Consider the following 12,955-nt stretch of genomic DNA (forward strand, 5'->3'; position numbering starts at 1 on the left):
AGAGAATGGAAGCAGCCAGAGCATTTGCGATTAATTAACCTTTCCTGGTTTCAATATAAAGGTCAGAAATGCTTTCTAGCCATTCACTCATCATCATCACCACAACATTCTGCCCATAAATCAAGATTTTCGCCTTCCTGTTGTTTTATTATCGTTGGTGTGGCTGTGCTTCTAATTTGGTGTGCTTGTAATGTTACGTATCTGTATAAAGTTGATTTGAGGTACGTATGTATAATGGTTTGCTCGTTAACATCGGAGAATGTATGTATGTATGTATTATAAATACCTGAAATGTTCAATTTAATTAAAGAAATGAAAAATTAAGAATTAATTGAGCTAATTTATTAATTTTACCTGATAAAAATATATATTAATTTTATATATATTGTATTTTACTTTCTAATAAAGAAGTGGTCCATATTTTTATAAAACAAATTCAAGAAGATGTAAGATTTTAAATGTATAATATTTAAACAATTAGTAATTTTTAATTAAATTTATTGATGACTATTTTTTTATATTTTCTGAAAGTTGTAATATTCAATTATTATATAATTTAATTTTCTAAATATAATTCTTTTATATATATATATATATATATATATATAAAATAGGAATGTATTCATAGGAAAATGACATGTAACACTTTCCTTAAAAAATTTGTCGTGCGTCACTTTTTATAAATATTATCTTTTATATTAATTACTATTTAATTTTTTATTTATCTTTTAATTATCATTATTATTTAAAATACAACATTAAAATTTATTATTTAAATTATTATTTTTTTAAAATTTAATTTTTTAAAAATTAAGACATTTTATAATTAAATGTAATATTTATAAATTATTTATATTATTCTATAAATACCAATTATTATTTAATTTTTAATTCTTCTTTTAATTATTATTATTATTTATAATACTACTTTAACATTTATTAGTTAAAATATTATTTTCTTCAAAATCTGATTTTTTAAAAATTAAGATATTTTATAATTAAATATAATACTTAAAAATTATTTATATTATTTTTTTATAAATTCATTTATATAAAATATTATTTATCACACATTACGTTTAATAATAATAATAATAATAAAAGGTAATTAATGATAATTAATTTAATGAATATTGACTATTAATTTATGATTTCATAATTAATCATAAATACTCTCATTTATATTAATTATTATTTAATTTTTTTATTTATTTTTTAATTATCGTTATTATTTATAATATTACCTTACCATTTATATTTAAATTACTATTTTTTTAAAATTTAAAACATTTAGTAATTAAATGTAATATTTACAAATTATTTATATTATTTTATAAATATTAATTATTTTTTTTATTTCTCTTATAATTATTATTATTATTATTTACAATATTACTTAAATATTTATGATTTAAATTATTATTTTTTTATTTTGATTTTTAAAAATTAAGATATTTTATGATTAAATATAATATTTAAAAATTATTTATATTATTTTTTTATAAATTTATTTTTGCAAAATCATTATTTACGAAATGTTATTCTCCATAATAATAATAATAATAATAATAATAATAAATCATTGATAGTCATTAGTTTAAAAAAATTAATCATTAATTTGTTATCTAATAATCAACTATCATATAATTTAATATTAAATTATTTCATATCTTTAACAAATATTTTTATTGTATTGTTATATTTTTTATTATAAAATCCTTGTTAAAAAATTTGAGAGACTGTTACACTCATTTCATATAGGCATTTTAGGGTAATTTTACATCCATTTTGTCCTTATATTTTAGTATATTTTATGTTTTTAGCTTTATTTTAGCTTATTTGTTAACTTTATATACTTTATATTTGATTTTTATAATTTTGTTGTTTTTGATAAGATTTTGTGATAAATTGAAGATCAATGAGTGCATTAGGAAGTGATTTGAAGAAATTGAGAATTCTTTAAGCATGGAGGAAAGTTAAAAAAATTAAGTTTTGAAAGAGCAAATTAGCCGAAATTTGCTTAAAACTTTGCTTATGATGTTGCTTAGGGTATGTCATATAAGCTTAATCTTAGGCCTATTCAAGCTGAAAGTCAAGCGCGGCTTAAATTCTACATATTCAAGCTTTTATTTTTTTATTGGTTGGCTGAACATGTAGCAGACATATAATTTCATTTTTCTTTTATGAATGGATTTTGCAAGTTATTATTTTTCTTCCACTGAAAAGCATTCGTTACCTTTTATTTATGTGATATTCATTCTTCCTCATCTGTTATTATTTTTTCTTTTTTACCTTAAAACATTTTTTTTCATTGTTGTTAATTTTTTTAAAATTAATAATTTACGGCTTGAATGTGGTGTGTAAATTCTCAACTTCAAAAAAAAAAAAATTGTTTAAATTATACGATTTTTTTTCTCTATTCAACTCTCTTGCATATCAAATTTACATCAATATTCAAAGTGACCAAAATAAGTTTATAATAAAAGAAAAATTGATGAAGGATGTTCCATTTGAGGACTTTGTGGTCTTCGTCTCTGCGTAGAATTTGGGGAAGAACCGATAAGGTGTCATTAAAGAGTTGTGGAGAAAGACAAGCAGGCGCTTGTAACCTTTTGGTTAAGTCAATTCGTGAAATCAACGGTCAACCATTTTCTATTTAATTTGTCAATTCTGTGGTCCCCTACTGAATAGTGAGGCTTCTCTTTGCAAAGGTTTGATTTTGACAACTGCACTGAGTTCACTTTTTTAATATATATTCAGACTGGCTTTAGTTGTTGACGTCTTTTTTGCTTCTTGAATCAGTGAAAATTGCAATAATTTTAAGATATATCAATAAATGTGTATTAATATAAACTGAAACTATATATATATATATATATATATATATATATATATATCTGTGTGTGTGAAGTGAAATAATGAAGGATAAAGGCTATAAACCCGAACGATTTGGAGGATTGACTCGATGAATTGATAATTTATCATATTGATTCTCTCCTTAAATTAGATAAAAAATTGACTAAAAAAAAAATCAGATGACTCGACAGTTAAACTGATAACCTGTTTTTCCAACGATCTATATTGATATGATCAATTTAAATTTTTTTAAATTAATTTTTTTTAAAATATATATCAATAATATTGATAGTTTAATATTTGAAATTTTAAATTTATATTTAATCGATAAATAATTTTAATATATAATTAATGTTCATAAATATTAATAATTCATTTATAAAAATATTTTTATTTTATATATTAATTGTAAACTTTGAAAATAAAAATATTTAAAATTTAATTATTTTAATATTTTCATATAAAATCTAAATTATTATATATATAACATAATAAATATTGAAATATTGATTCTAAAAATAAAATTTAATTGATTAAACTTTTTAATTATATTAATAAGTGTAATATTTAATTAATTTTTTTAATATCTCGATTGAACTGTTAACCCGCCGGTTAAATTAGTAAGCTATGGATCTCGTTTTTCAACCGAGTTAAGCTTCGAGTTAAGTTCAATAACTATGCAAACATGCATTTTCGATAATTTAAAATAATAAAAGTATTGTGTAATTATTTTAATAAACTAATTTTAATAAGTTATTTTTAATATCTTAACATCAAATAGTCAAAATTAATGAAATCTTATAAAATATACCAAAAATTTATAACGTGTAGGATTTTTTTTTTTCATTTCTCTCTTCTTTTTCTTTTACTTACACGTAAGTTTGATTTAATAAATTATAACATTTAGATAGTATTTAGTTTTACAACTTATATTTAATTTTTATTTAAAATATATTTTTGATTTATAAGTTAATTTAAAAATAAATAAATAAATATTTAAATTTAAAATTATTTTTAAATAATTTAAGTTTTTAATAAGTATGTATTTAAAAATAACTTAATTTATTAAAAAAAAGTATGTAATTAAGTGTTGGAATTATAATATAACTATAGTGTTGGTCTTATAAAAAAATATTAAGGTAATATAATTTTTTTATTTAACCAAAAAATAGTATTAAAATAAATAAATATAATAATTTTTATTTATATTTTTCATTTATAAATAAATTTAATCAATTTATAAATTAAATAAATCGCTCTTAAAATAAAAAAGAATTTTAAGAAAAATTCTGGGTAGATTTGATCCGGATGACTGGATGAATTCGAACCAACAAGCATATGCTGTTAGCATATTCTTTTTTTATGTCTGGGTACATATATCAACATTGATATATTATTTGTAATAATAATAACTTTTACAAAAAAAATTATAAATTTATTTAAAATTTAATAATAATAATAATAATAATAATAATAATAATAATAATAATAATGCTGTCCATATCATTTTTCTTCCAAATTCTTGCTTCTATTTCCTCGTGTCCCATTCGATGCTTTTGGTCACTGCCTGTTCACCCTCATGTTCACGCTTTTTCACTTGTATAACCTAACGACCAATTGAATCACTTCATCCTTTTTCGTTTACATCTAAATTTGTATCTCTTAATTGTGTCCAAATGAAAATTCCATTCTTTTCATGGTTTCCACTGCTGCCTCTTTTAACACTGTTCTTTGTTGTCCATGTACCTTTGGCTTCTGGCGTATGCCAGACCGATCAGCAATCCTTGTTGGTCGAATTGAAGAACACTCTCAAATTCAATCAATTCAAGTCTACAAAACTGGTGACATGGAATTACAACGCAGATTGCTGTGGTTGGGCTGGTGTAACCTGCGATAAGGATGGTCTTGGTCATGTTATTGGCCTCAATTTGAGCAACGAATCAATTTCTGGCGGAATTGAGAAATCAGATGCATTCTTCAGCCTTAAATATCTCCAGAATCTAGATTTGTCTTTCAACAACTTCAACACAAGTTTGCCAGCAAGATTTGCCAACCTCACTAGTTTAATTTCTCTGAATTTGTCCAACGCTGGATTTATGGGTCAAATTCCAACTGAAATTTCAAACTTGACAAAATTGGTGACTCTTGATCTTTCAATGCCCTACTACATTGGAGTTCGATCACTGAAACTTGAGAAACCAAATTTGGCAACACTGGTTCAAAGTCTTACACACCTGAGAGAACTTCGTCTTGATGATGTAAATATATCTGCAAATGGGAATGAGTGGTGTCAGGCCTTATCGTCTTCTCTGCCTAATCTGCAAGTGTTGAGCTTGTCCAACTGTTCTCTTTCGGGCCCTATTGATCCTTCCCTTGCAAAGCTTCAGTCTCTCTCAGTAATTAGTATGGGCCGTAACAATTTGTCTGCCCCAGTTCCAGAATTCTTCGCAAATTTCTCCAATTTGAGGATCTTACTTCTCAGCCATTGCAATTTGCGAGGAACATTTCCTCCAAAAGTATTCCAGTTATCAACACTAGAGATTCTTGACTTATCTTACAATCAAGAACTTAGGGGATACATGCCAGATCATTTGCAGAATGCCTCTCTTAAGACCTTGGTGCTCAGCTACACAAATTTTTCAGGGACACTACCAGATTCCATCGGTACACTTAAGAATCTGTCAAAAATAGGGCTTGAAGCTTGCAACTTCAGTGGATTGATTCCTACTTCAATAGAGAATCTCACTGAACTTGTCCATTTAGACTTCTCATCCAACATATTCAGTGGTCCAATCCCATCATTGGGCAGGTCCAAGAAACTCATGTATATAGATTTTTCTTACAATCAATTGTCTGGTGAGATATCATCCACTCAATGGGCAGGCCTTCTGAATCTTACCTATGTCGACTTGAGGTATAATTCACTTAATGGGAACATTCCGTCATCTTTGTTCGCAATCCCATCACTGCAGAAGATTCAGCTTTCTTTCAACCAATTTACAGGTCAATTTCCTAACATCTCAGGCGCATCTTCTTCTTCTTTGGATACCCTGGATTTGAGTAGCAACAAACTAGAAGGGCATATTCCCCGTTGGGTATTTAATATCAGCAGACTCAACGTCCTCTTACTTTCCTCCAACAAGTTCAGTGGCACTATAAAGCTAGGTTGGATTCAGAAGCTTCAGAAACTTGACGCACTTGATCTTTCGTACAACAACTTGACAGTGGATGCAAATGTTACATTGTCTTCCTTTCCGCAGATGAACACAATAAAACTGGCTTCTTGCAATCTGAGAGTATTTCCTGATCTAAGAAATCAGTCAAAATTAGTCTATTTAGACCTGTCAGACAATCAAATTAATGGGGAAGTACCTCGAGGGATTGGAGAAGTTGGCAGTGGCACTCTCCTGTATCTGAATCTTTCACAGAATCTGCTTGTGAGTCTACCAGAACCTCTTTCTCTCCCTACAAGTCTTGCTATATTGGACCTGCACAATAACGTGCTCCAAGGCAATGTTCCACTCCTTCCGCCATCTGTTACCTATGTGGATTGCTCAAACAATAACTTTACTTCTTCCATCCCACCCGACATTGATAAGTCTCTCTCCTACACCATTTTCTTTTCTCTTTCAAAAAATGGCCTCGTAGGAGTTATTCCTGATTCAATATGCAAGGCTAGTTATCTACAAGTTCTTGATCTGTCCAACAACAGTTTGAGTGGCACAATACCACCCTGTTTAATGGAGAGAAGTAAGACTCTTGTTGTTTTAAATTTAGGAAGGAACAAATTCAGAGGCAGTATTCCAGATAAATTTCCGAGTACCTGTGAATTAAAGACTCTAGATCTGAATGGAAATCTATTAGAGGGGAAGCTTCCAAAATCCCTTGCTAATTGCACTACGTTAGAGGTTTTAGACCTTGGGAACAATAAAATGAATGACATATTTCCATGGCTTTTGAAGAACATATCCAGTTTGCGAGTCCTCATTCTACGGAAGAACAACTTTCATGGCAAGATTGGATGTCCAAAAAACCATGGTCCTTGGCCAAAACTTCAGATTGTCGATCTAGCCTCCAACAATTTTGGTGATATTCTACCAAATAGATGCTTGAATACCTGGGAGGCAATGAAAAGAAATGGAAATGAAACAGATGGTCACCTTAGTTTCGAGGCCCTAAGCCTCAGTGGACTGTATTATCAAGATTCAGTAACAGTTACGACCAAAGGTCAGCAGATGGAGCTGGTGAAGATCCTAACTATTTTCACGTCCATTGACTTCTCTTACAACCATTTTGTAGGACCAATACCAGACGTTATTGGCCAATTCAGTGCGCTCTATACTCTCAACTTGTCACACAATGCTCTCACTGGCCGAATTCCGCCATTTTTAGGCAAATTGGCACAACTTGAGTCCTTAGACCTCTCAGTTAATCAGTTGAATGGAACAATTCCTCAGGAGCTTGTAGCCCTAACATTCCTTTCATTTTTGAACCTCTCAAACAATCAATTAGTTGGAAGCATCCCAACAGGTAATCAATTCCTGACATTTGAGAACACTTCATTCAGAGGTAATGAAGGATTATGTGGGCCTCAGTTGTCAAAAGCTTGCACACATAATAGCCACATAATTCAAGTTCCTCCGAGACATGGTCGAGCGATCAATTGGGAATACCTGAGCGTTGAATTTGGATACATCTTCGGCTTAGTAATTACTGTTGGGCCTCTAATGTTCTGGACTCGTTGGAGAGTATGGTATTACAAACGCGTTGATCGTTTTCTTGTCAAGATATTCCCTCAGCCAGGTGATAGAATCAGGAACTTGAGTAGGAGACGCTAGCAATTCAGAAAAGGATCAAGGCAGCCAGAGCATTTGTGATTAGTTCATGTTTCCCGGTCGTCAATATAAAGGTAAGATAGCCTTGCATCATCTTCCCCACAGCATTTTACCCATAAATGAAGATTTGCCTTCCTGAAGATCTTTAGTGTGGTTGTTATGCTTTTGTGTGCGTTAAATTGTAATTTTCTTGATCTATATATATGTGTATGTTTAAATGGTTTATTTCTTTTTCATTTAATTACGGCTGAAGTGATATTGAAATTTAGTTACTTAGCATTAAAGAAAGTAGTGAATGCGGATTGAAATGGGAATGGATGAAATATTTTTGAGTGTTTAATTTAATTTAATTTAATTTTAATAAGTTAAATTTAAATAATATATTATTAGATTTGGAAATTTGAATCCGATAATTAATATTTAGGTTAAATTTAAGCTTCACTTATTCAAATTCATTTATAAAAATTATTAATTTATAAAAATATATATTTTATATTTTTATTTATGAATTTAAAATATTATATTTAAAATATAATTTAAATATTTTTATGGGTATTAAATTTAAAATATAATTATTAATAAATAATAATAGTAATAGACGAATTTTATTCGTTTGGAATAAATTTAAATAATAATATTAAATAAATCCAAATTTAATTATTTTAAACTTTATTATTATCCTACTTGCTGCCGTTCTTATAAAAGCTTCAAGTGCGAGGATAGTTTGACACGCATTAATACTCTATTGAACTCGTGGTTTGATCATCCGTTGAGTTGTAAAAGAATAAATAAATATTAAATATTTTACATTTAATTAATAAATAATTATTAAATATTTTAATTATTAAATATTTATTTATTAATAAATAATTATTGACTCGCAAGTCCAAGACTTTTTTTGCATAGACTCTGTAAATGTATCTGTCGCTATAAATATGTGATAGTAGTCTTTATTGATAATTTTATGAATGATATAAATCATGAATAATATTTTTTACAAAGTTAATGTCTCTCTCTTCTTACTATATATAATATAGATATAAATATTTTTTTTTATCAGAAAAAGATAGACACACACAGTGTTTAGGGATAAGATTAGACATCACTAAAACCTCTCATCTCATATAAGCATTACGCAAACACACTCCATTTCTGATGTGGGATTCCAAAGGATCAGCCTCTGAATAAGCCCACACTTACGGACCTCAACTAGGATCACACTGAGACACATTCGGCTCATTAGGGGTGAGCAGATTTCGGTTTAAATCGAAAAATCAAACTGAACTGAGTCAATTCGGTTCAATCGGTTCAGTTTTAGAATTCAATCGATTATGTTCGGTTTTATATTATAAAAATTATAGTTATTTCGGTTCGATTCGTTTTTGAAGAGAAAAAATCGATTAAACCGAACTGAACCGAATAATAATTTTATATATTCAAATCGAATCAAATCGAACTGAATCAATTTTTGAATTGATTAATTTTTATGGAGAATTTATGAATTATATATATATATATATATATATATATATATATATATATATATTGTTTAATTTCATTGATTAATTGTTATTCGGTTCAAACCAAAATCAAAATTAGATCAAATAACTTAAAAATTAAGTCTAAATTAAAAAATCAATCAAAAATTAAAACCGATCGGTTTGAATTGAATCGAACCGAAATAGAGCAGTTCAGTTCGATTTGATTTTTTATCTATTTCGATTCGATTTCTAAAATATGTAATTCAATTTTTATGATTTAATTCGGTTCGATTTAAACCGAATGCTTACCCCTACGGCTCACCCCTCTCGAGGTCTCCTTTTTTCTATCGAAATGTAGACACACACAGTCTAAGGGACAAGACACGACATCTTGATAAAATAATACAATTTTATCAAGACTTTTCATCCCATATAAGCACTATCCACGCTTACTCCACATCTGTTGTGGGATCCCAAAGTATCATAGATAAATATAAATCTTTATATTTAATTATGATTTTTTAAAAATTAAATTGTTGATAAATATTGTACTAAAATTTATCTTAGAATTTTTTTTCTCTATAAAAACTCTCTCAACTCATGATTAGATCTGGGTTGTTTCATGTTGGTGACAACTCCTCTTTCCCTCCTTTAGATATTTTTTTCTTCCTTTTTTTTGTATTTTAGTGTTTTTTTTTTGTTGTTTTATTTTAATAACTCTCAGTCCTCTGCTGAAGTGATAAAAAAAAAAAAATTTATTCTCCCATCTATTCTTCTTATTATATTTTGAATTTATTTCTCTCAATTTTTATAGTTATTCATTCTTTGGTGAGGGTTTATTTTTTAGTTATTATAAATGAAAATATGATAATTAGTTTTATTTTATTGGAGATTTATATCTTAATTTACAGATATAGATCTTTTATCATGAAACCTGTTAGTACGGCCTATTCCTTTATTTACGCATAATGGCTGAAACTCTGAGTTACGTACATCAAGTTCCTAGAAAAATAGTCCAGGTATGAAAAAACCAGAAAATCATTTTGTTGTCCAAATCAAACAAAAGACAAATAAATATTTGAAAGATTTATATCTATTATTAAGATAATAGCAGAAAAATCTAATATTATTATATTAAAAAATCAGTAAATTTTATTATTTATAATAGTATGTTTTATATCTAATCTATAAAAGTAGGGTTTTTTTTTTCTTTCCTGTAATTATTTATAATGCTTAAAACTTTGTTATCATTACTAAATTTACGTTTTTATATAAAAAAAAAGGATAGATTTATCTTAGAAAAATTCAGGCGCTCAAAATATGACCGATAAACAATGTAAAGATTAGTTGAGAAAAAAAAAAATTTAAGATGTCTTCAGGTAACAATTTTATAAGTTAACTAAAACTAAATTTCTTAATTTAAATTTTATTAAATTTCTATTTTATCTAAACTCTTAATCTCAATTTAATTTGATTCTAATAGATTATTTATTAAAACTATTTAAATTTAAAAATTATTTTTAAATAACTAAAAAAATAACTTAATTTATTAAATAAAAAAAATATGTAATTGAGTATTAGAATTGTCAAGATAAAAGTAATGTTGGTATTTTAAAAATTATTAGGATCACATAATTTTTTACTAGATAAAAAAATAATTTTAAAATAAATAAATAAGTTATATTTATAATTTTTTCTTTATATTTTTTTTACTTATAAATAAGTTTGGCTAAAGGATCAAGGCAGGCAGAGAATTTGCCATTAGCTCATGTTTCCTGGTGGTCAAGCAAAGGCAAGATAGCCTTGCATCATCTTCAATTTCCCACAGCATTTTAGCCATAAATGAAGATTTGCTTTCCTAAAGGTTTATCTTTAGTGTGGTTGATATGCTTCTAGTGTGTGTTAAATTGTAATTTTCTTTATATATAATTAAATAAGTTTGATAGTAATAATTAAATTTGCAATAAATAATAATAGCAATTAAGAGATAAATTCTAATTAAATTTTAGATTTTATTACTATCTTACTTTCTGCCATTTTTATTAAAGATTCAAGTGAGGATAGTTTTACACGCGCTAATACTCTATTAATCTAGTAAAAGAAAAAAGAAAATTTATATTTAATTAATAAATAATTATTATATATTTTAATTATTAAATATTTATTTATTTGAAACAAATTATATATTTATTTATTAATTTAACGTGTATTACGTCGATTTTAGGCGAGAATTTTCAAAGAGGAAGAAAAGGACTTCCATAACTCGCAAGTCCATGATTATTTTCTATGGACTCTCCACAGATCGTGCCGTTCATGAGCAAGCAGATAAGTTGCTCTCAATTAATTTTCATGGACCCACTTTGTCATTTTTTCTGGCACCAATTAATTTCACATTTTTGTTTTTAAAACTTTAATCTTTATTTCAGATTTAAGATATATTTTTACGGTTGTAAAGATATATTATGACCGAAGATTGATGTTTTGTACGAAACATGTTTGGAACACTAAAATAAAAAATCAATCGAATCGGTTGTGGAAACTGAATGGGTAAGGATTTTATGATTACTTTCTTAAAATCAAAGTATATTTTCACTTTGCCAACAATCACTTTTAGATGATAGAAGTAATTCTTATCTTATAAATGAGAGAACAAAGTGGAAATAAAACAGTAAATAATTGATTTGTTAGTCAAGTTTTCACATGGAAAATTTGCAAAGCATCATGATGAGTCAGTCAACTTAAGGATTTTCCAATATCTTTTGAATCTAGTCTTCTTCTTCTTTCTTCTTCAGATTTTCAGTGAATTAGGATGAAATTTTCTTCTTTTTTTTTTTCTTTTTTTTTGTTGGATTTAAACTAAATCAAATTTATTATAGAAATTGCTGTTGGATTTAAACTAAATCAAATTTAAACTAAATCACTTTTTGTTGGATTAATTAATAATAAATTTAAAAATTATTTTTACATATTAAAATTAAAATTTATTTATATTCTATTTATATATTAAAATTATTAATAACTACGTTTGCAGGGTCAATTCCCTAATTGTAAAGTATTGATTTGATTGTGCATATTCTATATTAAATTTGTGTGACTGTTATAATAAATTATTTCTAAAATGAAAAAATGAAATTTTCTTAATTTGGTTTTCATTTCATTTTGAATTTTCGATATCAATTATCATCCTCAATTAAAATTCAACAATTTATGGCATACAAAGCGGGACTTAAAGTTCCACTGCATATCATCTCACCTTGACAAATTTCCCTTCTCTCTTTGTCTCGCACACTACTTTTTCTCTAGAACTTGACAACCCAAATTCCAATATTGAGAATCATCACATTCAGTGATTCCTAGGAATTATATTTTACATTTCAGAATTTGTTAATTTTTCCTTTATCATATTCATATGGCAAATGGCAGTTAAATAATTAGGTATGTTCGGTAGAATATTAAAAAATTAAGAGTTAAATATTATACTTATTAACCTCATATTAAACACTCTAAAAATTATATAATTTTATTGTAAAATTATGTGGAGAAAGCTAAGGGTAGCTGGGGTTAGAGGTCATTACTCTTTATATCGTTTCGGCTCTTTTTTTTACCTAAATTCAATTTATCATGAACTCATATATAATATATATAGTGGGATTTACTTATTAAATATATGGATCTCACATATTTATATATTTGAATTTATGATAAATAAGAATTAAACTCGATTTATCATGAACTAAAGATATAAGATGTATGATGAGACTAACCTATTAAATGAGTAAATCT

At 26.6% G+C, this 12,955-nt stretch overlaps 1 protein-coding gene across 1 annotated transcript; it reads left to right on the forward strand.

Moving 5' to 3' along the window:
* The first annotated feature begins 4,532 nt into the window (after positions 1-4,532).
* Positions 4,533-7,916, forward strand: LOC131178423 (receptor-like protein 6). The gene has a single exon (XM_058143378.1). It carries the CDS (start codon positions 4,533-4,535, stop codon positions 7,692-7,694), a length of 3,162 nt encoding a protein of 1,053 aa, XP_057999361.1. The 3' UTR covers positions 7,695-7,916.
* The last annotated feature ends 5,039 nt before the right edge of the window (positions 7,917-12,955 follow it).

The sequence above is a fragment of the Hevea brasiliensis genome, chromosome 3 (genome assembly GCF_030052815.1).
Source record: "Hevea brasiliensis isolate MT/VB/25A 57/8 chromosome 3, ASM3005281v1, whole genome shotgun sequence".
Taxonomy (NCBI): Eukaryota; Viridiplantae; Streptophyta; class Magnoliopsida; order Malpighiales; family Euphorbiaceae; genus Hevea; species Hevea brasiliensis.

Bases quoted from the DNA above. Each gene is read 5' to 3' on its own strand.
- LOC131178423 (XM_058143378.1), top strand. From the start codon at position 4,533: ATGAAAATTCCATTCTTTTCATGGTTTCCACTGCTGCCTCTTTTAACA.